The following is a 26,659-nucleotide window of genomic DNA, read 5'->3' as shown; positions in this document are numbered from 1 at the left end:
CTTGAATTTTAAATATTATTCTACAGTAAGAGAAATCAAGACCCCTTGAAGAAATAGCTAAATCAGGGCTGGGGCAAGGGAAATACTAGAGGAGCCTGGGATATCTTGTAGTCCCAGAAAATAAGAAAAGGATCAGTGATGACTCACACCTGTAATCCCAGCACTTTGGGAGGCTGAGGCGGGCGGATCACGAGGTCAGGAGATCGAGACCATCCTGGCTAACACGGTGAAACCCCGTCTGTACTAAAAATACAAAAAAAAAATTAGCCAGGCACGGTGGCGGGCACCTGTAGTCCCAGCTACTCGGGAGTCTGAGGCAGGAGAATGGCGTGAACCCAGGAGGCAGAGCTTGCAGTGAGCCGAGATCGCTCCACTGCACTCCAGCCTGGGCGACAGAGCGAGACTCTGTCTCAAAAAAAGAAAAAAAAAGAAAGAAAGAAAAAAGAAAAGGATCAGTGATGGGGACGTATCAACGGATCTTGAAATGAAAATGAAATTGAAGTGGGTCCCACTTGCCGAATGTGGACCAATTTGAATACCAAACTAAATATTTACAATAACATAACCTTGAGAATGAAATGAGAATCAATGAATCAATACTGGCGAAATGAACAAGTGAAATATACCACAGTTTCTTCATCCACTCGTTGATTGCTGGGCATCTGGGTTGGTTCCACGATTTTGCAGTGGCGAATGGTGCAGCTATAAACAGGCGTGTGCAAGTGTCTTTTTCATATAATGACTTCTTTTCCTCTGGGTAGATACCCAGGAGTGGGGTTGCTGGATCAAATGGTAGTTCTACTTTTATTTATATGGTGGAATACTCCTCAGCCACAAAAAGGAACGAATTAACAGCATTTGCAGCAACCTGGATGAGATTGGAGATTATTATTCTAAGTGAAGTAACTCAGGAATGGAAAACCAAACATCATATGTTCTCACTGATATGTGGGAGATAAGCTGTGAGGATGCAAAGGCATAAGAATGATAAAATGGACTTTGGGGACTTGGGGGGAAGGGTGGGGGGGGCGAGGGACAAAAGACTACAAATATGGTGCGGTGTATACTGCTCAGGTGATGGGTGCACCCAAATCTCACAAATCACCACTGAAGAACTTACTCATGTGACCTAATATCGCCTGTACCCCAATAACTTAAAGGAAAAATTTTAAAAATCAGACGGAAAAAAATAAACGAACAAGTGAGTAAAATTCATCCCTCTATTAAAATGTCAGCTAATAAATATAGAAGAAATGATGAAGTTATAAAACTGTCATTTGAATATTACTCAACCATAAGAAACAAGAAAATTCTGCTATTTGTGACAACATGGATGAGTCTGGAGGACGTGGGGCTCAGTGAAATAAGCCACATACAAAAAGGCAGATATTGTATGATGTCACTTGTATATGGAATATTTTTTTAAAAAGCTAAACTCATAGAAGCAGAGAGTACAGAGGTGGCTGCCTGGGGCTGGGAGAAGAGGAAATGAAAAGATGCTGGTCAATGGGTACAAACTCTTAATAATAAGATGAATAAATTCTGAAGCCCTGATGTACGAGGAGATGACCATATTTAATAATACTGTACAGTTTACTTACAATTAGTGAAGAAAGTAGATTTTAAGTGTTCTTATCCCACGCAAGCACAAAAAGTGAAGTAATTGTGATGACGTGTTAATGTGGTTGTGGTAATCTTTTCACAATGCCTACATATAATCGAATTATCGTTTCAAACACATTGAATATGTACAATTTTTACCTGTCAATTATATTTCAATAAAGCTAGCGGAAAATCTTTTAATAAAAAAGAAATTAAAATATCATTTATTTTGGTTACTATTTTTTGGCAAATAAAATGTTCAAAAAGGTTCTTGTTTAGTTTCCAAGTCATTTCAAGAGAATTTCCAGTTTGTTTAAAAAACTTCTGAAAATAGGCCGGGGGTGGCGACTCATGCCTGTGATCCCAGCACTTTGGGAGGTCAAGGCAGGTGGATCACATGAGGTCAGGAGATCGAGACCATCCTGGCTGACACGGTGAAACCCCATCTCTACTAAAAATACAAAAAATTAGCCAGGCGTGGTGGTGGGCGCCTGCAGTCCCAGCTACTCGGGAGGCTGAGGCAGGAGAATGGTGTGAACCCGGGAGGCGGAGCTTGCAGTGAGCCGAGATAGTGCCACTGCGCTCCAGCCTGGGCGACAGAGCGAAACTCCGTCTAAAAAAAAAAAGCCTTCTGAAAATAAATTCCTGCAATTAGAAAAATATATCTGAAGAAACAATTTTATCTTCTGAGTGAGCTTTTAGGGAATACTTGTGAATAGGCTTTATCAAAAGGGTCTCTAACTACATATTTGTTACATGTGGATAAGATGCAGCTTCTAACATTTTGCCAACAGACTTTTTTTTTTTTTTGAGACAGAGTCTCACTCTGTCATCCAGGCTGGAGTGCAGTGGCACAATCTCGGCTCACTGGAACCTCCGCCTTCTGGGTTCAAGCAATTCTCGTGCCTCAGCTGGGATTACGGGCACCCACCAACAAGCCCAGCTAATTTTTGTATTTTTAGTAGAGATGGGGTTTCACCATGCTGGCCAGGATGGTCTCCAACTCCTGATCTCAGGTGATCCACCTACCTCAGCCTCTCATACTGCTGGGATTACAAGTGTGAGCCACGGTGCCCGGACACGAATGGACTTCTTAATAGGCATGGTCTAACTAATATAATATTCAGCCAGGATGGGAAATTCAGTTTCAGCCAGAATGAAATAAGGCATAATGCAATTCATTGAAGAACTAATATATATCCAAAAGAGAAAGAGATAACTGCCCACAGAATTTCCTGAAATTAAAAGAAAAATTTCACCATCATTATAATTGGCATAATTATGTCTAACACGATTAACTCTAATTTCATCAATATAATAATGAAAGGTGAACTTTCAACAAAACTAAAGAAACCTCCAGGACATGTAAACGAAAGTGAAATGGAATTCTGAGTGTTCCCTCTCAAGTCCATGCTACTACGAGCTTTGGGCACGGTCGGAGGGTCAGAGTTAGAAATGAGTTGGATTCCTTTGATGCCCAGAGACTCAACACTCAGGCAGGGATGGGTGTAAGTGTTGACACTGGCGAAGTGAGATGCAGAAACTGAGCTCTTCACTCACAGGAGATTCTTGAAGTGCTGAAACTCTAGCGATTCAGCAACAGAATCCTTACCTCTATGCCAGGAGAGAAAGTAAGCCAATCACTTCCCCCAAAGGACAATTGTTTCTCGGCAATTTTAAAATATTAGGAATTGAAAGCCAAAGGCAGTCCCAGAAATTTCCTGGAAGGATAGAAAAAGAAAAAATACGAAACCAACACACTAACCCTCGCACTTATGAGAGAGAAGGGCTACTTGGATGAACCCACCAGATGCAGAATTGAACACTTTTGGTTACCTTTTGCAAGTGAAGCCATATGGTCACACCAAACTGAAAATATTCCTTATTCATTGCTTCAAAATAACTACAAGACACACTTGGAAACAATTTCCCATGAGCAAGAATCAGTGACACAACGTGAGAATGTGTGTCCCGATACTCAACACTCTAAAAGGCACTGTGCAATAACTTTAATATTATTAAAATAGTATGCATAATAAAACTATAAAAATGCATATGGAAATATATTACTATAAACCCACGTAATACAGAAATATTCCATTTTTTTTTTTGAGACGGAGTTTCGCTCTTGTTGCCCAGGCTGGAGTGCAATAGCGCAATCTCAGCTCACTGCAACATCCACCTCCCAGGTTCAAGGGATTCTCCCACCTCAGCCTCCTGAGTAGCTGGGATTACAGGCATGTGCCACCACACCTGGCTAATTTTTGTATTTTTAGTAGAGACGGGGTATCTCCATGTTGGCCAGGCTCATCTCGAACCCCTGACCTCAGGTGATCTGCCCACCTCAGCCTCCCAAAGTGCTGGGATTACAGGCATGAGCTACTGCGCCCAGCCAATATTCAATATTTGTAAAGTGGTATGATATTGTAGCAGTAACAGAAAATAGACAAAGTACAACAAAAGTTACAGAAAGAGACCAAGGCAACAGGTGGGTGTTTCACATCCAGTGGATGGTGCCAGAAAATTGGTATGGGAAGATAGGCTATGCAATATATGTGTTGAAGTAATTGGTATCAATAGATAAAACTGAACCACTACATCACATTATGAAGATTTATTATGTGTAAGCGAGTTGAAAATGTAAAAAGAGATATTAATGTGTGAAAGAAAATATAGGGAAATAGTTGGCTTTCAGGATAGGAAGTATTTATATCACCCACAAATGATAAGATTAATAAAAATAGACATTAATACATTTTAAAACAACTCTACCCCTAAAATACCATAAACAATAAAGAGAAAATCCCAAATTTTAGAAGGATTTATGATTTTGTATTAACCGGCAAATTGTATTTTGCATAAATATACACAAAAAAAATACATAAAGTCAGGTAAATCTTTAAGGAAAAGAACAGGCAATTCACAAAAGAGAAACCAAGTAACAGCTCGGCCACCCTTTCTGCCCCGCATCATCACCATCATCATAATCTTCATCTTCACCATCACCGTCATCATCATCATCACCATCATCATAATCTTCATCTTCACCATCACTGTCATCAACATCACCATCACCATCATCATAATCTTCATCTTCACCATCGCCGTCATCATCATCATCACCATCATCATAATCTTCATCTTCACCATCACCGTCAGCATCATCACCATCATCTTCATCTTCACCATCACCATCATCATCATCACCATCATCATCAATATCATCAGGATCATCATCCTCTTCATTTCACAGAGGAGGAAAAAAAAGTGAAGTTAATAAATACCTGCCCATAGCCACACCAACAGTCTAGAATAGAGGTTTCTGTTCCAGCTCAAGTGCTTAACCACTTCTAACCTTCTATGCCAGATCCTGTGGCGGCTATCAGAAAAACTGAAGAAAGGGAGATCAAGACACAGCCCTCTAATGGATGCACCTCGGCCCAGCTAAGGATGGTTTAATCAGTCAGGGTAAAGAGGTCAGGCCAGGATTTTGATGGTGAGTAGCTGGTTAAAGAAAGGCCAAGATCCTGGAGAGGAAAGATTCTTTGAGTCTCTTAGTTCAGTCTCATTAGGCAGAACTGAGCCACATCTTCCCACAGATCCAACACAGACCTTCCTAAGCCTCACTGGGATCAATGATGCCTGGGAGGCAGGACAATGCTGTGGTTAAAATTTGGGCTGACCAAGTAGGAATGTTCTCAACTCTAGCCTCCACCCTGATGGCCTCAAGTATCTTTGACAATGGGAATAATAATGCTATCTACTTCCGAGGACTGTGAAGAGAAGGATCGTGCATGAAATGCACTCAGCTGCAGGGCTTTTACACCATTAGCATTCAATTAATGCTAAAGAGGGTGGAGACAAGAATGGCAGCTGCAGGGGGATAATGGGGATGAGCGTGAAGAGGGGGCAGCATTCGCACAGGAGTCAATGATGAGGGTAACAGGGCGTTAGGAGACACCTGCAGATTCTGACTTCTGCCGTTTATATCCAAAGCCAGTTACTCAAGCATATTCATTGATTTCCTTACATACAAATGCTCCTTTTTAAGTGCTCAACTTTTAAAGCGGAAGTTGAGACATGCACAAAATAGATTCGCTTAGGAAGTTCACAGGAGTCAGATACTCAGATTATGGAGCAGAGTGGTTCCCATTACTAGTCTCCAAACCAGCTCTCATTGGTCGGGAGAAGATAGTTCGCAGAAGCCCTAGGATCATATTATATTACGTAGGGAGATGATATTAACAGCAGCACGGACTATCCAGCTGGGGGAAAAGCATTCACACCTGAGGAGTTAAAAAAGAACCTAAACAATTGCCGTCTGGGTCTAGTCATCAATATCCATGACAGCCAATGAAAAGGAGAGATTCTGTGGCCAGTCACAGAGCAGCCAGGGCCTTTTATTCTAAGTTTCCACAGCTGTTCTTTGTTGAGTTCCAGCCAGGAGGACCAGGGGCTGGGTTGGGTAAGTCTTCCCCCTGACCTTTCTTTCTTCTTCATTTCCCTAAAGTCTCAGTGCTTCCTGAAGGTCTGGAGTGCATAAGGAACAGATAAGAGGGCACCAGAAATGATCAAGTCTTGACCTTTTGTTTTGGCAAGGATGCACTGTAGTGAAAACCATTTATTTATTTATTTATTTATTGTTTTAAGATGGAGTTTTGCATTGTCACCCAGGCCGGAGTGCAATGGCGCGACCTCGGCTCACCACAACCTCTGCCTCCTGGGTTCAAGCGATTCTCCTGCCTCAGCCTCCCGAGTAGCCGGGACTCCAGGCGCACGCCACCACTCCCGGCTAATTTTTGTACTTTTAGTAGAGACGCGGTTTCGCCATGTTGGCCAGGCTGGTCTCAAAGTCCTGACCTCAAGTGATCCGCCCGCCTCGACCTCCCAGTGTGCTGAGATTACAGGTGAGAGTCACTGCTCCCGGCCTGTAATGAAAACCAGATAAATTTGCAGAGATTGTGTACCCGGCACTTTCACTTGTTAACTTTTGTGTTTCCCGACTCTAAATTGGGTGAGAGAAAGGGACTCTTCCAGAAGGCATTGTCTCCTCATTTTTTTTTTTCTGAAATTGAATTAGAGATACAGAAAATTGGAGGTCTTGGAGAGCTGAGGAGAAATGATGAAAATATCGAAAACTAAAGGTCCATTTTCCACACTTGGTCTGTTGGTTCTGATTGGGGGATTCATGTAACCTGGGGAGACAAATAATAAAACACCAAATCTCTGGCAGTGAGAAAGAGTGAAGTGGAGAGAAGGAAGTTTGAGACCTGTGGATCTGGTGACTTGGCTGGTTGGTTTTGAAGTAATCTTTTATCAGCCAGTTCTAAAATGTCCTAACCTTATGCTAAATGACATATTCATCACGTTGTCAGTAATGGTTGCTTTGCATGCCCACAAGAATAGCTTGAGAGTAGGGGTGAGCCGGGGGGTAGAATCTGGGAGGAATGAGGAGATTGTGCCAGGGACCTTGGATGGCAACAACACAAAATGGTAATGGGTGGTGGAGCCTAGTGTTGGCCGAAAGTCTGTGAGGTGTTAGGGGGCACCAGCGAGGGTATCTATACCTTATCTGGACTCCACAGCATGAAGAATGGGGCTGATGAAACCGTCGGCATGAGAGAGCCGCGGGAGACTCAGTATCTGTAGAGGGGGGTGTCCCCTAGAGCAGGGAGGAGAAGGAATGTTCGGAGAAGAGATTGAGGGGATGTGGGGTTTGTTTTTTTGTTTGTTTGTTTTAAACTTTTGGTGAAATATACATAAAATTTACCATCTTAACTACTTTTAAGAGTACAATTCAGTGGCATTAAGTGCATTCACATTGCTGTGCAGTCATCACCACCATCCCTAGAACCTGTTCATACCAAACTGAAACTCTATGCAATGTCCATCAAACCACTCCCCGTATCTTCTCCAGCCCCTCTAGTCTCCGTCTGACTCCATACAACGGTCCAATTGTACTATAATATTATACCATTATTTAACTGTTCTCTTATTTATGAATATTTAGGTTTTTGCTTTCAACAATTATTTAAAACCCTGCAGTGACCATTTGTGCACACAAAACTCTGGGCACATTTGCAAATGCTACTTTGGAATGGATAACCAGGGAGTAAAATCGTGAGGTTGAAGAAAATCTTCATTTTCCATTTTAATAGAGGTTGCCACATTTTCCTCCAAAATTACATGCATTTATATTCCACCATTGTTTAACATCCATTTCCCCATATATTATGATGAAAATTATGTATATTATTTATTTATTTTTTGAAACTGAGTTTTGCTTTTGTCGCCCAGGCTGGAGTGCAATGGTGTGATCTCGGCTCACTGCAACCTCCACCTCCCAGGTTCAAGCGATTCTCCTGCTTCAGCCTCCCGAGTAGCTGGGATTACAGGCACGCGCCACCATGCCAGGCTAATTTTTTGTATTTTTAGTAGAGTTAGAGTTTCACCATATTGGGCAGGCTGGTCTTGAACTCCCGACCTCAGGTGATCCACCCACCTCAGCCTCCCAAAGTGCTGGGATTACAGGCATGAGCCACCGTACCCGGCCTATATATTTCAAATCTGGTTGGAAAATGAGCTTCTAGAAAATTTTTCCTATTTTTAACAGCCATTGAAGTTTATTTCATGAAGTTCGTCTGTTCCTTTCTCAGTAAGTTAAATTAGCTTCTTACTTGCCTGTTACATTAAAATGTACACTTAAAATTTAACTATGGAGGCCGGGCGCCGTGGCTCATGCCTATAATCCCAGCACTTTGGGAGGCCAAGGCGGGTAGATCACAAGGTCAGGAGTTCCAGACCATCCTGGCCAAGATGGTGAAACCCCGTCTCTACTAAAAATACAAAAAAATTAGCCAGGCGTGGTGGCAGGTGCCTGTAATCCCAGCTACTCAGGAGGCTGAGGCAGAGAATTGCTTGAACCTGGGAGGCGGAGGTTGCAATGAGCTGAGGTCGTGCCACTGCACTCCAGCCTGGGCGACAGAGCGAGACTCTGTCTCAAAAAACAAAATAAATAAATAAATAAATTTAACAATGGATTTCCATGCTTTTGCCTTTATTTTCTAATTTTATTGTGATTGTTGAATGAGACCAGTGATCTCTGATTTAGAATACCTGTTTCTCTTTTAGTTTTTCTTTATGCCCAAGATAAGGTCATGTTTAGTAAATGTCCCATATGCGTTTGAATGAAATGTACATATTTGATTTGGAATCAAAGCACTTTCCCTTTTAAAAATGTATACATATATTTCACATACATATGTCACAAACTTGTGCATTACCTCAATAGTATATTACTAATTTTTTTTTTTTTTTTTTTTTTTTTTTTTTTTTTTTTTTTTTTTTTGCTGGGTGTGGTGGCTCTTGCCTATAATCTCAGCATTTTGGAAGGCCGAGGTGGGAGGATTACTTGAGACCAGGAGTTTGAGACCAGCCTGGGCAACATAGTGAGACATCATGTCTACAAAAATCTAAAAAAATTAGCTGGGCCTGGTGGTGTGTGCCTGTAGCCCCAGCTACTTGGGAGGCGGAGGTGGGGAGGCTGAGGAGGTCCTTGAGCCCCGGTGGGTGTGGGTGGGGGGCCGGTCGAGGCTGCAGGGAGCTGTGATTGAGCCACTGCACTCAGCCTGGGCACAGAGCAAGACCTTGTCTCAAAAAATTTATTGTAAATTTTTTGTATTATGTGTAAAATACACATAATACAACACTTACCGTCTTAACCGTTTTAAGTGTATAATTCAGTGGTACTAAATACACTTATAATGTTGTACAAGCATCATCACATCCATCTCCATAACTGTTTATCTTGTAAAACTGAAACTGTCCTCATTAAACAATAGCTCTCCATTTTCTTCTTCAGCCCCTGGCAACCGTCATTCTACTTTGTCTCTATGATTCTGACCACTTTAAGTACCTCATATACATTTAATTGAACAGTATTTGTCGTTTTGTGACTGGTTTCTATCACTTGGCATAATGTCCCCAAGGTTCATTCATGTCACAGCATATGTCAGAATCTCCTTCCTAGGCCAGGCGCGGTGGCTCACGCCTGTAATCCCAGCACTTTGGGAGGCTGAGGCGGGCGGATCACGAGGTCAGGAGATCAAGACCATCCTGGCTAACACGGTGAAACCCCATCTCTACTAAAAATTCAAAAAATTAGCCGGGCATGGTGGCCGGCGCCTGTAGTCCCAGCTACTCAGGAGGCTGAGGCAGGAGAATGGTGTGAACCCGGGAGGCGGAGTTTGCAGTGAGCAGAGATCGCACCACTGCACTCCAGCCTGGGGACAGAGCGAGACTCCTTCTCAAAACAAAACTCCTTCCTTTTTTTTTTTTTTTTTTTTTTTTTTGAGACAGAGTCTCGCTCTGTCGCCCAGAGTGGAGTTCAGTGATGCAATCATTGCTCACTACAACCTCCGACTCCCAGGTTCAAGCAATTCTCCTGCCTCAGCCTCCCGAGTAGCTGAGATTACAGGCACCTGCCACCACACCTGGCTAATTTTTTTTTGTATTTTTAGTAGAGACGGTGTTTCCCCATGTTGACCATGCTGGTCTCGAACTCCTGACCTCAGGTGATCCACCCGCCTCAGCCTCCCAAAGTGCTGGGGTTACAGGCATGAGCCACCGGGCCCAGCTTCGTTCCTTTTTAAGGCTGTATAATACTGTATTTATAGACTGCATTTCACTTTTCCATTCATCTGTTGATGAACACTTGGGTCACTGATGCTCCTATTAACATGAGTGTCCGGATAACTCTGAGAGAGGCTGCTTTCAATTCTTTTGGGTTGCTGGATCCTACAGTAATTCTGTTCTTCTATTTTTCAGGAAATATGATACAGTTTTCCACAGTGGCTGAACCATTTAACATTTATACGTCACTAGGATACAAGGGTTCCAGTTTCTCTACCTTCTCATCAACACTTGTTTTGAATTTTTTTTTTTTTGTAGTTACCATCTTAGTGGATGTGAAGGATTATCATTGTAGTTGTGATCTGTATTTCCCTAATGGTTAGTGATGTTGAGCCTCTTTTTATGTGCTTATTGGCTATGGACCATTTGTATATCTTTGGAGAAATGTCTATTTTAGTCCTTTTCTCATTGTTAATAAGATTGTTTTGTTATTGAGTTTTAGGCATTCCCTGTAATCTGGATTTTAATCCCTGTGAGATACATGCTTTGCAAATATTTTCTCCCATTCTGTTGGTTGACTTTTTACTCTTTTGATATCGTCTTTGTTTTTGAGACAGAGTCTCGCTCTGTCACCCAGGCTGGAGTGTAGCGGCGTGATCTCAGCTTGCTGCGGCCTCCGCCTCCCGAGCAGCTGGGATTACAGGTGTCTGCCACCATGCCTGGCTAATTTTTGTATTTTTAGTAGGGACAGGGTTTCACCATGTGGGCCAGGGGTCTCAAACTCCTGGCCTCAAGTGATCCACCTGCCTTGGCCTCCCAAAGTGCTGGGATTACAGGCATGAACCACTGCACCTGGCCGATATTGTCTTTTGATGCACAAAATTTTAAAATTTTTATAAAGTCCCGTTTGTCTATTTTTTTCTTTTGTCTGTGTCATGTCATATTCAAGAAATAATCACCAAATCTGTGTCTGGAAGCTTTTGCCCTACATTTTCTTCTAGGAGTTTTATACTTTGGGCCTTCCATTTAGATCTTCAATCCATTTTGCATTAATTTTTGTTTATGGTATTAAGGGTCCAAGTTTATTCTTTTGCATGTGGCCATAGATGGTATGTAACCTTTGCTAATGGCTTGTAATTATCTGAAATGTATATTAGCTCAGATACAATGATATTGTGTTTGTCATCATCTCCTTATGTGTAAAGTGGTATTCCCAGGTGCACATATGCTCATGCGTTCTAGATCTTGAGGAACTGAATCTTGGTGTTCAAAAATTCTTAGTCCATTTAGTGCTTTCTAGCTTGAGTGTTTTTCAATGCTGATATTTTATACTATTAATACTTTGTTGGGTAAGAATTTGCCAGGCTTTTTCTTCTTCTGTTTTACTTTTATGTGTGTTTTCTAGGATTCTCTTATAAACAACATATAGCAGGATTTGTATTTATCCAATGTGAGTCTATATATTAGTGAGCAATTTTATTTCATTCATATGTGTTAAAATTATATTTAGGCTGGGCGCAGTGGCTCAAGCCTGTAATCCCAGCACTTTGGGAGGCTGAGGCAGGTGGATCACCTGAGGTCAGGAGTTCGAGACCAGCCTGGCCAACATGGTGAATCCCCATCTCTACTAAAAATACAAAAAAAAAATATATTAGCCGGGCATCGTGGCAGGTGCCTGTAATCCCAGCTACTCGGGAGGACGGGGCAGGAGAATCACTTGAACCTGGGAGGCAGAGGTTGCAGTGAGCTCAGGTCATACCATTGCATTCTAGTCTGGGCAACAAGAGTGAAACTCGGTCTCAAAATACATATCTATATATATTTGGTATTATTTTTGCCACCTGTCTTATTTTGTCTACCATATATTTCTACTTCATTTCCTGTCTTTTGTTGAATTGCAATGATTATCTGAAGGGTTTATAATAGTGGGAACGTTCACTGCTCTGTTTCTGTCTGAGTTGTCTGCAGATGCTAACCTATAGTAAATCTAACTTTTTCCTTATATACTGTAATAAGAAGGCATATACCGGCCAGGCACGGTGGCTCATGCCTGTAATCCCAGCACTTTGAGAGGCCGAGGCGGGTGGATCACGAGGTCAGGAGATCGAGACCATCCTGGCGAACACGGTGAAACCCCATCTCTACTAAAAATACAAAAAATTAGCCAGGTGTGGTGGCAGGCACCTGTAGTCCCAGCTACTCAGGAGGCTGAGGCAGGAGAATGGCGTGAACCGGGGAGGCAGAGCTTGCAGTGAGCCGAGATTGCGCCACTGCACTCCAGCCTGGGCATCAGAGCGAGACTCTGTCTCAGAAAAAAAAAAAAGAAAAAAAAAAAGAAGGCATATACCGCCAAACAAGACAAAAAAAAATTTAAATTTGCTTTTATGTCCTCTTCCTTTATTTTCATCTTCCTGAATGTGATCATCTGTAATTTTAATATCCGTTCATTTTTTCATTATCAAAATTGGATTAGACTATACTAAGGATGGGAAGGTCTACAGAGCAAACAAACTCATAGAATGCTGGTAGGAATGTCAGTTATTATATACACAAGGGAAAACCGTTGAGTGTTATGTAGCAAACATGGTGACCTGTGTTTGCTGTTTGACCTATAATTTATAAATCTAGAGAAATGTGTGCTTATATGCACCAAACTACACAAAAACACTTGTTCCTGGAAGCATCATTTATGTCAGACAAAAACAAGACACATAAGTGGCAGTCAACTCTACCATTCACATGCATTTGTTTGGAAAAAGATGAAGCTTCTTCCCTAGATGATGTTTGGTGCAAGCTACGCATGATGATATCAATAATTTTGAGCTGCTTTCAGCTGCTGAAACTTAACTCTGTAATCATGTCATTCTTCTCCAGGTATCATTTATTCTTTATTTTTGAGGATCTTTCTTTTCCCTCTGGAGACACCTGAGTTCACAATCCTGGGGCGATATGGCAGAATCTTTTTTTTCGGATTTTGGCTTGTTGTGGTATCTGAAGGAGCTCAGAAAGGAAGAGTTTTGGAAATTTAAGGAGCTCCTCAAACAACCTTTGGAGAAATTTGAACTCAAGCCAATCCCCTGGGCTGAGCTGAAGAAGGCCTCCAAAGAAGATGTAGCAAAGCTGTTGGACAAACATTACCCAGGAAAGCAGGCATGGGAGGTAACACTGAATCTGTTTCTACAGATCAATAGGAAAGATCTCTGGACAAAGGCTCAGGAAGAGATGAGAAGTAAGTGCTGGATGACGGGGCGAGGACCCATGGGGGAAGCCTGGGAACAAGGTGATAGCATTGTTAAATGAGTGGCCACCCCCTCCATCAGATGAGAATGTGTGTGGGTCAAGGTGAGAGTTGAAGGTAGGAAGAGTTGCAGGCCAGGGCTGTTCATATGTGGGCCAGCAATGAACTGGGGACAGATGGCGTCCTGATACCAACTGTTCACCTATAGAGTGTCTTCCCATTTTTCCACCCCAAGTGGAGTCGTTGTTATAGGAGATGAGTGGCCAGTTAGTGTCTGCATTGCCAGGTCTACTGAGATGGAATTCTAGTATGGTAGTTGCCTATCTTTTTTTTTTTTTTTTTTTTTTAGAGACAGGGTCTTGCCATGTTGCTCAGGCTGGTCTTGAACTCCCAGGCTCAAGTGATCCACCTGCCTAGGCATCCCAAAGTGCTGTGATTACAGGAGTGAGCCACCATGCCTAACTGCCTGTCCTTTTTGACCAGACATGTACCAAGGAGTAGGTAGAATCTTAAGACAATCAGACAGCGTATGTCCCGGGTACTACAGGAAGCATTCTTGCGAGCTTGTTTGGAGGTTCTAGTAGGGGAGCACAGCTTCTCTTCTGCCCGCGATGGAAGGACCTTCCTCTATGGGCAAAGGTTGTCATCGTCTTTGACCCAGGGGAGACTTTTAGGACGGACGCATATGGAGCAGTGAGGGAGGAAGTGGACACCCACCCAGCTGGCCACATCAGCCGAATTAGCCCTGGGGCGATCAATGGGGTGACAGACATCACAGCCAGGTTGTCCTCACGTCCTGGAAGCATTCTTTCTGCATAATGTCTTTCCATTCTTTTCACAACCCAGGAAAGGTTTACAAGTGAGAAAACTGGACAAAACAGTGTTCCCATGTGTTACATGACTTTTCCAAAAGTGACAGATCTGACTCCGAACCACTTCTGCTGGACTCATTGATGGGGTCTACACCCTCCTCTCGGGGGATACTTAGGAAAAACTAAATATATTCCCTATTAGGTATCTAGTAATTAGCATTTGTTTCTGATGATTGTTGTCTTCTCCCTTTACTTTTGAGTTCCATCAACTTCTGTTACGTTTACTTCTGTTTTGTTCATGTTTCCTCTTTGTGTTGGTAATTCTAATTTGAGACCTTATTTCATATCCCCACATGCTTGAGGGTATTTTATTTGGTTTGGAGTTGCTTCCTGTGTTAGTTTTTTTGGGTTTTTTTGTTTTTGTTTTATTTTTTTGAGACGGAGTCTTGCTCTGTTGCCCAGGTTGGAGAGCAGTGACATGATCTCAGTTCACCGCAACTTCTACCTCCCAGGTTCAAGCGATTCTCCTGCCTCAGCTTCCCGAGTAGCTGGGATTACAGGCATGCACCACCTCGCCCAGCTAATTTTTGTATTTTTAGTAGAGACGGGGTATCACCATGTTGGTCAGGCTGGTCTCAAACTCCTGACCTCAGATGATCCTCCTGCCTGGGCTTCCCAAAGTGCTGTGATTACAGGTGTGTGCCAGTTTTCTTTATCTGTGTGGTTCGTGTCTTTGACTTTTTTGCTGATTAATGTTCTATGTTGGCAGATGAAAAAATGACTGAGTCAGTGTCTGAACTGAGAGTTTCTCACTTGGGACACTGAGGTCCTAAATGTTATAAAAATCTCTAAGACATGACATGACTTTTTTCTTTTTTGAGACGGAGTCTCGCTCTGTCGCCCAGGCTGGAGTGCAGTGGCGCGATCTCAGCTCACTGCAAGCTCTGCCTCCCGGGTTCCCACCATTCTCCTGCCTCAGCCTCCCAGGTAGCTGGGACTACAGGCGCCTGCCACCACGCCCAGATAATTTTTTGTATTTTTAGTAGAGATGGGGTCTCACCGTGTTAGCCAGGATGGTCTCGATCTCCTGACCTCGTGATCCACCCACCTCAGCCTCCCAAAGTGCTGGGATTACAGGCGTGAATCATCAGTTTTAAATAACCTTACTTATGAATTTTGTCTCAAAAAAAAAAACCTTGGATGTCAGCAAATGTTTACTATGGGCAAATATAGAAAGTGAATAATATAATGATAAATCCATTCAATTAAATAGCATAGGGTTTTGCCAGGCGTGGTGGCTCACACCCATAATCCCAGCACTTTGGGAGGCTGAGGTGGGCGGATTACCTAAGGTCAGGAGTTCGAGACCAGCCTGGCCAACATGGTGAGACACTCTATCTACTAAAAATACAAAAATTACCCAGGCGTGGTGGTGCACGCCTGTAATCCCAGCTACTCGGGAGGCTGAGGCACGAGAATCACTAGAACCCGGGAGGTGGAAGTTGCAGTGAGCCACAATCACACCACTGCACTTTAGCCTGGGCCACAGAGTGATGAGACTCTGTCTCAAAAAAAATTTTTTTAATAAATAGCATAGTGTTTTATGATGAAAAATGTGCATGAATTTAGAAAGATGTCCATAATATATTGTTCAGTCAAAAATCATGTTTGAAAATAGTATATACAGTATAATTCTACTGTAGAGAGAAAAATCGGGCAGAAGAAAAATGTAGAGTAATACACACACAGATCAAGCTATGAGCCATGATTACATACATTGATGACATTTTGGAATGGCCTTATTTCCTTTCTCTTTATCTGCATATTTTTTAATTTAATTTTTTAATAGAGATGGAGTCTCACTATGTTGGCCAAGCTGGTCTTGAACTCCTGGCCTCAAGTGCTCCTCCTGCCTCAGCACTCCCAAAGCGCTGGGATTACCGGCGTGAGCCACCGTGCCTAGCATGTATGTTTTAAATTCAAGACAGTTTTACAATATTAATTTTGTACAAAGTCAGTCACTGCTCAGAGACTTGAATAACTCCTGTGCGACGGTGTTAAAGGGATATAGCGGAGAATAAAGTGGATGCTGTTCCCTCCTGTGATGTCCACAGACGAGTGTGCAAGGAGAGCACAGACCATCGGTGGAACCGTCCCTGCCTTCCTGTGAGCGACTGTAGGGCCCCTTTGCAGTCTCCTTCCATCCAGTCCCTTCCCAAGACTCAAAATTTTTCTGAAATTTGAAAACTCAGATTATGAACAGGATTTTAATTCTTCTCCTTTCCCCATTTGTCATCACTCATTAGATAAACTTTGCATAAAATATATATTTTGTGGCTGGGCATGGTGGCTCACGCCTGTAATCCCAGCACTTTGGGAGGCCGAGGAGGGCAGATCACCTGAGGTCAAGAGTTCAAGACCAGCCTGAGCAACATGGTGAGACCCTGTATCTACGAAAAATACAAAAATTAGCCGGGTGTGGTGGCAGGTGCCTGTAATCCCAGCTACTTGGGAGGCTGAGGCAGAAGAATCGCTTGAACCCAGGAGGCGGAGGTTGCAGTGAGCTGAGATAGCGCCATCTCACTCCAGCCTGGGGGACAAGAGCGAGAGTTCATCTCAAAAAAAAAAAAAATATATATATATATATATATGTGTGTGTATGTGTATGTATATATGTGTATATATGTATATGTGTGTATATATATGTGTGCGTATATATGTATATATATGTATATATATCTGTGTGTGTATATATATGTGTACTTTGCTGATAGGTGACCTGCTATCATCAGTTTAATTAAAGAGAATGCAGAAATTAGGGGAAGGTTATTATATAGACAAGACCAATTTTAGAAATAATTGATATAGTAAAATTTTTTTTTTTTTTTTTTTTTTTTTTTGAGACAGAGTGTCAGGCTGTTGCCCAGGCTTGAGTGCAGTGGTGTAATGTTGGCTTATTGCAATCTCCGCTTCCTAGGTTCAAGCAATTCTTGTGCCTCAGCTTCCTGAGTAGGTGGGACCACAGGCACGTACTGGTTGACAGCCGGGCGCGGTGGCTCACGCCTGTAATCCCAGCACTTTGGGAGGCCAAGGTGGGTGGATCATGAGGTCAGGAGATCAAGACCATCTTGGCTAACACGGTGAAACTCCGTCTCTACTAAAAATACAAAAAACTTAACCATGCGTGGTGGCGGGCGCCTGTAGTCCCAGCTACTCGGGAGGCTGAGGCAGGAGAACGGCGTGAACCCGGGAGGCGGAGCTTGCAGTGAGCCGAGATCGCACCACCGCACTCCAGCCTGGGCGACAGAGTGAGACTCCGTCTCAAAAAAAAAAAAAAAAAAAAAATCTGGTTGACAACTGGTTGAGTTTATCTAAAGACCTGGGATCAAAATAAAGGAAATGTCTGGGTTAAGATAAAGGATTATGGAGAGCCACATCCTTATTTGCCCAGGAGACCTTCAGAGAGAATAGGTTGTAAAATGTTTCTTATCAGACTTCGAGCCTGTGTTCCTGTTAATGGAGAGGTACAAGGAAGTATGTCTGACCCCCACTTCCCATCATGGCGTGAACCAGTCTCTCAGGTTAAATTTTAAAAGCACCCTGGCTTCAGATGGCTGGCGAGTATTAGAATTTTCTTTTTGGTTTACAGTTCTCAGAAGTATAAAAGAATGAGTGCATTTTTACCTATCTTATATCCTGTTCTCATTAACACAGATAAGCTAAACCCATACAGAAAGCATATGAAGGAAACATTTCAACTCATATGGGAGAAGGAAACCTGTCTTCACGTCCCTGAGCATTTCTACAAAGAAACCATGAAGAATGAGTATAAAGAATTGAATGACGCATATACTGCTGCGGCTAGACGACACACTGTGGTCCTGGAAGGTCCTGATGGAATTGGGAAAACAACCCTTTTAAGAAAAGTGATGTTGGACTGGGCAGAGGGAAACTTATGGAAGGATAGGTTCACATTTGTGTTTTTCCTCAATGTCTATGAAATGAACAGTATCGCAGAGACCAGCTTACTGGAGCTCCTCTCTAGGGACTGGCCGGAGTCTTCAGAGAAGATCGAAGACATTTTTTCCCAGCCAGAGAGAATTCTGTTCATCATGGATGGCTTTGAGCAACTGAAGTTTAACTTACAACTTAAGGCTGACTTGAGCGATGATTGGAGGCAGCGGCAGCCAATGCCAATTATCCTGAGCAGTTTGTTGCAAAAAAAGATGCTTCCAGAATCCTCTCTCCTTATTGCATTAGGAAAACTGGCTATGCAAAAACACTATTTTATGTTGCGGCATCCAAAACTCATAAAGCTCTTAGGATTCAGTGAATCTGAAAAGAAGTCGTATTTCTCCTACTTCTTTGGTGAGAAGAGCAAAGCCCTGAAAGTCTTCAATTTTGTGAGAGATAATGGGCCGCTGTTTATCTTGTGCCATAATCCCTTTACATGCTGGTTGGTCTGTACTTGTGTGAAACAGAGGCTAGAGAGGGGAGAAGACCTTGAAATAAACTCCCAAAACACCAGCTATTTATATGCATCCTTTTTAACAACTGTATTCAAAGCAGGAAGTCAGAGTTTTCCACCTAAGGTGAACAGAGCCCGACTAAAAAGCCTGTGTGCTTTGGCTGCAGAGGGAATTTGGACATATACATTTGTATTTTCCCGTGGGGATCTCCGGAGGAATGGGTTATCTGAGTCTGAGGGCGTGATGTGGGTGGGTATGAGACTCCTCCAAAGGAGAGGGGACTGTTTTGCCTTCATGCATCTGTGTATCCAAGAGTTTTGTGCCGCCATGTTTTATTTGCTCAAACGACCCAAAGACGATCCTAACCCGGCCATTGGAAGCATAACCCAGCTTGTAAGAGCAAGTGTGGTTCAGCCTCAAACCCTCTTGACCCAGGTGGGGATATTCATGTTTGGAATTTCAACAGAAGAAATCGTCAGCATGCTGGAGACCTCCTTTGGTTTTCCACTGTCAAAAGACCTAAAGCAGGAAATAACCCAATGCCTTGAAAGTTTAAGTCAATGTGAAGCTGATAGGGAAGCCATAGCTTTCCAGGAACTATTCATCGGTTTGTTTGAAACTCAGGAAAAAGAATTTGTAACCAAAGTGATGAATTTCTTTGAAGAAGTTTTCATTTATATTGGTAACATAGAACATTTGGTAATAGCTTCATTCTGCCTGAAGCATTGTCGACATTTAACGACACTTCGCATGTGTGTGGAGAATATCTTTCCAGATGACTCAGGATGCATCTCAGAGTGAGTCTGTCTGTTAATCCCCCGTCCCACACACTACGCTTGGAGTTTGCTCTAGTGGCCTGTGGGTATTTCATGGGCCTTATGCCACTGTGCTTAAAAGCATGGAGGTCGGAGTCAGAAAGCCTTCCTTTCGAGCCTTGGCACTGCTGTGGGATCATGAGCTGCAACTTCTTGAACTTTTTCCATTTGTATAAAGAGAAATAAAAGTTTTATCTACTTCATAGGGCCCGTGTGAGATTAAGAGAGGCGGCTAGCAGGACTTTTTTTTTTTTTTTTTTTTTTTGAGACGGAGTCTTGCTCTATCATCCAGGCTGGAGTGCAGTGGCGCGATCTCGGCCTACTGCAACCTCCACCTCCCAGGTTCAAGCGACTCTCCTGCCTCAGCTTCCCAGGTAGCTGGGATTACAGGTGCCCGCCACCACGCCCGGCTAATTTTTGTACTTTTGGTAGAGACAGGGTTTCACCATGTTAGCCAGGCTGGTCTTGAACTCCTGAACTCAGGTGATCCACCCATCTCGGCCTCCCAAAGTGCTAGGATTACAAGCATAAGCCACCGCGCCTGGCCTTGCTTGCTTCCTCCCTCCCTCCCTCCATTCCTTCCTCTTTCTTTCTCTCTTTCTTTCCTTTTCTTCTTTTTTTTTTTTTCACCATTCTTGTTGTTGTCAGACTGTGCTTTTCTTTTCCCCCTCCATAGCTTGTGCGGTATCCCCCAGTGACCCCACTGAGAGGGGACTCCTGGAAGTTCGTGCTTTGTTTCCTCTGCGTTTTTTCCATATGCCTTTTCCCTCTGCTGATTTTGCCTTGTATTCTTCCATCGGGTTCAGGTTACCAGCTCATATGTTAGCTCTCAGATACATGCTCCTGTTCATGATAACATTTTTGGATACAGTTCCCTGTTCACTGAGGGGTCACCAAATAACCCTTGTTCACAGAACAATCGAGTATTCACATCTAAACGAGGAGGAAATGAAGCAGAATAAGGTTGAATAGCTTGTCCAGGGTCACATAGTTACTAAATGTTTACACCAGAGTTTGATTCCAATCAATTACTCTTGTCTCAGGATCCACTTTCTTTTTTTTTTATTTCCAACTTTTAAGTTCAGGGATACATGTGCAGGATGTGCAGGTTTGTGACATAGGTAAGCGTGTGTCATGGTGATTTGCTGGGCAGATCATCCCATCACCCAGGTATCAAGCCCGATATCCACTAGCTATTCTTCCTGATGCTCTCCCTCCTCCCAAGCCCCACACTCCAACAGGCCCCAGTGTGTGTGGTTCCCCTCCCTGTGTCCATGTGTTCTCATCATTCAGCTCCTACTTACAAGTGAGAACATGTGGTATTTGGTTTTCTGTCCCTGCATTCGTTTGCTAAGGATAATAGCCTCCTGCTCCATCCATGTCCTTGCAAAGGACATTATCTTGTTCCTTTTCATGGCTGCATAGTATTCCATGATGTATATGTACCACATTTTCTTTATTCAGTCTATCATTGATGGGCATTTAGGTTGATTCCATGTCTTTGCTATTGTAAATAGTGCTCCTTTTTTTTTTTTTTTTTTTTTCTTGAGACAGGGTCTAGCTCTGTTTCCCTAGCTTAGTGCAGTGGCATGATCATAGCTCACTTTAGTCTTGTACTCCTGGGTTCAAGTGATTCTCTCACCTCAGCCCCCAAATAGCTGGGACTACAGGTGTATGCCACCACATCTGTCTAATTTTTTTTAATTTTTAATAGAGATGGAGTCTTGCTATGTTGCCCAGGCCGTCCTCAAACTCCTAAGCTCAAGCGATTCTCTTGCCTTGGCCTCTCAAAGTGCTGGAATTACAGGCTTGAGCCACTCTACCTGGCCAGGGCCTACTTTCTAACTATTATGTCATGTTGGCTCCGTTTACCTGGCTGACCTTCTCCCTGTTCAGGCCTGGGTGTCTGTCAGCTTTGAGGTGCTTTGGAAATGGTGTTCGACCTGTTTTGAGAATGTCTTGAATTGAGTTTAGCCACTGGAGAATCACGATCTTTGTTCTCTCATAGTTACAATGAGAAGCTCGTCTACTGGCGGGAGCTTTGCTCAATGTTCATTACCAACAAGAACTTCCAGATTTTAGACATGGAAAATACCAGCCTCGATGATCCCTCCCTGGCGATTCTTTGCAAAGCGCTGGCTCAGCCTGTTTGTAAACTCCGAAAACTCATGTAAGTTTTATGTTAACCTGTCCTTTAAGCAAATGGCAGAGTTTCCTTCTCTCTACTGTGGCCTTTTTGGAAGAAGACCAATGCATAAATGCAGAGCGGCAATCCAGTGTGTTAAATGTAGTGACATGTACATGTATGTTTATTGTGGCACTATTCACAATAGCAAAGACTTGGAACCAACCCAAATGTCCATCAATGATAGACTGGATTAAGAAAATGTGGCACATATACACCATGGAATACTATGCAGCCATAAAAAAGGATGAGTTCATGTCCTTTGTAGGAACATGGACGAAGCTGGAAACCATCATTCTCAGCAAACTATTGCACGGACAAAAAACCAAACAACGCATGTTCTCACTCATAGGTGGGAATTGAACAATGAGAACACATGGACACAGGAAGGGGAACATCACATACCAGGGCCTGTTGTGGGGTGGGGGGAGAGGGAAGGGATAGCATTAGGAGATATACGTAATGTAAATGACGAGTTAATGGGTGCAGCACACCAACATGGCACATGTATACATATGTAACAAACCTGCACGTTGTACACATGCACCCTAGAACTTAAAGTATAATAAAAAAAAAATGTAGTGACATGTAAAATGAAATCTAGTTGGAGGGCCAGAGAGCGAGCAGTCCTGGTTAGGGATGACCTTTGCTTGGATGTGGGTGGATGGAGAATAGATGTTTCTCAGGTGAGAAAGGAAGAGTGCTGAGGACAGACAGAAAAATAGCCTTAAATTTGTAAAAAAAAAAAAAAAAAAAAAAAGAAAAAGAAAAATAATGAAGATAAGCATAATGGGTAGCATTCATAAAACAGAGTGCTGATGTGCAATATTTTCTTCCGTTTCTTTTAATCCTAATAAAGTTTTTATTATTACTTTTATACAAATAATGTATGAGAGGATAGAAACACAGTTGTTCCCTGATATTTTACTTATCTTGATTTGCCTGGGCCATGCTGTTCTCTTCACCCCTGTAAGCAAACTTACTGCTTTCAGGTTAAATTTAAGTCTTCCTTCAGCTTGAAAAGTCATGTCATCACGGAAGACTTGCTATGCTCCCAAAGCACCTTATACATCTTTTTGGTAAGAGTTATTGCGTTGAATTATTGGCCCACATATTTGTGCAGAAAAAAGTTAACATAGCAGACGTTAAGACTGCTGTCTCGAGAAAGGCCTGTTTGCTAAGTTGGTCCTTGGCTGATGTCTTTTTTGTTTGTTTTTGTTTTGTTGTTGTTGTTGTTTTGAGACGGAGTTTCGCTCTTGTTGCCCAGGCTGGAGTGCAGTGGAATGATCTCGGCTCACCGCAACCTCCACCTCCCGGGTTCAAGCGATTCTCCTGCCTCAGTCTCCCGAGTAGCTGGGATTACAGGCATGCACCACGACGCCTGGCTAGTTTTTGTATTAGTAGAGACGGGATTTCACCATGTTGGCCAGGCTGGTCTCAAACTCCTGGCCTTGTGATCCGCCCGCCTCGGCCTCCCAAAGTGCTGGGATTACAGACGTGAGCCACCGCACCTGGCCTGGCTGATGTCTTGAAACTTGGACTTTGGGAGAGTTTCCACCAACCTGACTGATAAGAATGGTTCACTGTTCGTAAATTCTACCGGCACTGTGGTTTATACTGAATGTCTGGTTTCCTTCAGTGAGTTTTGAATTTTGGTTCATGCTAGGCAGAGGGTGCCTATATGACAAGCCCCAGTAAAAACCACGGACATTGAATCCTTAATGAGCTTCCCTGGTAGATGACACTTCACATGTGTTCTCACATTTTGTTGCTAGAGGAATTTATTGTGTCCTGGTGTCTTGGTGATCCCACGGGGAGAGGACTCTTGGAAGCTTTTGTCTGGTTTTCTCTGGATTTTTCCTATGTTCTTTTTCCCCTTGGTGGTTTTTCCTTTGTGTCCTTTTGCTGAAATAAATCATAGCCATTGTAAGACTGTATTGCAAGTCGTACGAGGTCTCCTAGCAAGTCACCAAAGCTAGGAGTGATCTTGGGGAGCACAGTGTTTCTCTGTTGACTAAACCTCCATGATGGATGGGGATGCGTTTACCCTCACATCCTCAGCATCTAGAAAAATACAAAGCTTTGTAGGGGCTCACTAAACATCCATAGAATGAATGTGTGCTGAAAATAATGAAGGAACTGACTCAAAAGAATTTCTAAAGATCCCACATGGAGAGTAAAAAGTCGACCTCACTGAACTGTTTTTTTTCTGGAAAATGTTAAAGTAGGGGACTGGCTTGATTATAACGCATGAGCAGTATCTGAATTTCAATGGGATATGTGAGGAATACTAGCAAGGAAGAGGTGGTTAGTGGTCTTGCAATGAAGACATTTGTCATTGATTTTTTTTAATAAATTCAGTCTCAAAGCACAAGAAGTCATTGATTTTCACATGAGATCGATGGCAACATGAAGCAGAACAGTAATCTGGATAAACCTGGGTGAAGGCGTGAATTAAGATGCACGTGTCCTTCCTAGGAACCTTAGGTTACAAAATGAGGACATTAGTGCTTCTTCACAGTGTTGATGACAGAATAAATAATTGATCTTTTATTTAAAAAAACTTTTTTTGAGATGGAGTCTCTGTCGCCCAGGCTGGAGTGCAATGGCACAATCTCAGCTCACTGCAACCTCCGCCTCCCAGGTTCAAGCAATGCTCCTGCCTCAGCCTCCCAAGTAGCTGGGATTACAGGTGCCCGCCACCACACCTGGCTAATTTTGTATTTTTAGTAGAGATGGGGTTTCACTATGTTGGCCAGGCTGGTCTCAAACTCCTGACCTCATGTGATCCACCTGCCTTGACCTCCCAACTCATTGATATTTTACACAAGTCCTTTAGTTCAGTGTCTAGTAAAAACATCATTAGATTCATTTTAAGTTGTCCAGAAATGATAGAGACAGTTTGGTCATTTCTCTTCAAAGGTATCTAGCCACATGCCTTGAAATTGAAAAATGTTTTTCCTTCTCTTTTCTGTTGTGTATATGAATGATAAATGCAATTGCTGAGACGAATGGAGAATCAGAAGCCAGAGCTCATTCCTTCAACATCGATTCTAATGCCTCCCCAAGGTTAGGGTTTAGGGAACGTTGGAGGTATCATCCAACTGCCATCACTCACATGGAATGGTTAGTTCAGATCCTGTTCTATTTATCAACTTTTTTTTCCTCATAGTTAAGGAAAAAGTTATACTTGAGAAAAAGTGATAATACTTTCTGGAAACAGAGTGGCATCAGTAGAGGCTGAGAGAAGTAGATTGATTCCTTGGGTTATGTAGGGCAGACTAATAACACATGGATCAATATGTTCCAAACACACATACCTCCAGCGTTCCTTAATCCCTAACGCTGGGGAGGCATTGGACTCAAAGTTGAAGGAATGAGCCCAGGCTTCTGCTTCTTTATTCATCTCAGCAATTGCATTTTTCATCATTTTATGTGCAGAAAAAGGAAAAAGTTGACAAGGCAAATAGTCAACAAATGGTATCATAATCAACTCTTCTATTTTAGTTTGCCCCTTTTCCATGAGGTTGATTATCCTGAAATGGCGATGATTCCTGATTACATGTTCATCTTTGTCACTGTTTTCCCACCATATTGTCTGTTGACTCGATTGTTTGCTGCTGGCTGACGGTTGGCATTCACTGCAGCTGCCTAGCTAACCAATCCCGGTGCTTTCATTAATGTGGTGTGGTGGCTTGGAGGCCGGATCTTCCTGTCCTTTTTGCCACCACCTCCCCCTTATTCTCACAGGTGTCTCCAGAAATCAAGGGGGTTCGCTGTTTTTCTTTTTTTTTTTCTGAGACAGAGTCTCGCTCTGTCCCCTAGGCTGGAGTGCAATGGTGCAATCTCGGCTCACTGCAACCTCCACCTCCTGGGTTCAAGCAATTCTCCTGCCTCAGCCTCCCCAGTAGCTGGGACTACAGGTGCCCGCCACCACGCCTGGCTAATTTTTGTATTTTAGTAGAGATGCAGTTTCATCATGTTGCCCAGGGTGGGCTTGAACTCCTGAGCTCAGGCAATCCACCCACCTCAGCCTCCCAAAGTGCTGGGATTACAGGCGGGAGCCACCGCGCCCGGCCTGGATTCCCTGTTTTCCTGTGGTAGCACTTCCACCTGTTAGTGGGTCAGGCTCTGCTCACCCTCGCCGCACAGATCCCTGTACACCTCACCGCCCTGTCACCAGCTCCTGGCTTCCTTTATCTCTGGGCAGGTGGTACCTGGGTGTCACTCAGACATTTAGGGGATCACTCTGCCCGCAGTCCCCACAGTTCCTCCAGCCTGCTGTTCCCCTCTGTGATCTGCCCTTATCTGTCTTTTGATTCTGGCCTACTCAAAATTTCCATTCTAGTTTTTGAACAGGGTAAAAATATTTACTTTTAAAATTCTCTGTCATTTCTTAAAGTTGACTAGGAGAGAAATCAGGGTGCACTCATCTGCTGTAACACCAGGAGTCACATAGAGCAAGTTCTGTGTGTCATGTATTTATTCTTACGTGTGTCTGGTTTGTAAATACACATTTATCAGGCTAATAAATACATATATATATATGGTTTATACATAAATTTTGTCTGGATTTTAAGTACATATTCTGGTTTTGTATTTATCTGGTAAATATGTACATATCTGGCTTATAGATACATATTTGTAGTTACGTATTTGGTTTATAAATACACATATATGGCATATACATGTAGATATTAAAATAAAAGCCAGCATGAATTGACCATGTTCCAGGCATTACAATAAATGCTCATTTCTTTTTTTTGAGACACAGTTTCACTCTTGTTGCCCAGGCTGGAGTGCAGTGGCACCATCTCGGCTCACTGCAGCCTCCGCCTCCTGGGTTCAAGTGATTTTCCTACCTCAGCCTCTTGAGTGCCTGGAATTACAGGCACACACCACCATAC

General features: G+C 42.9%; 1 protein-coding gene across 1 annotated transcript in view; it reads left to right on the top strand.

Moving 5' to 3' along the window:
• Positions 1–26,659, top strand: part of NLRP9 (NLR family pyrin domain containing 9) — a 71,010-nt gene that overhangs the window by 26,022 nt on the left and 18,329 nt on the right. The window contains exons 2-4 of the mRNA XM_063800872.1: positions 13,108–13,462; positions 17,998–19,549; positions 21,576–21,737. Of these exons, the coding sequence (XP_063656942.1) occupies positions 13,183–13,462; positions 17,998–19,549; positions 21,576–21,737 (1,994 nt within the window). The 5' untranslated portion in view covers positions 13,108–13,182. The remainder of the gene's footprint in view (positions 1–13,107; positions 13,463–17,997; positions 19,550–21,575; positions 21,738–26,659) is intronic.

This window comes from Pan troglodytes, chromosome 20 (genome assembly GCF_028858775.2).
Source record: "Pan troglodytes isolate AG18354 chromosome 20, NHGRI_mPanTro3-v2.0_pri, whole genome shotgun sequence".
Classification (NCBI taxonomy): domain Eukaryota; kingdom Metazoa; phylum Chordata; class Mammalia; order Primates; family Hominidae; genus Pan; species Pan troglodytes.
The sequence above is the reverse complement of the archived record's forward strand: the minus strand, read 5'-3'. Positions and strand labels throughout refer to the sequence as shown.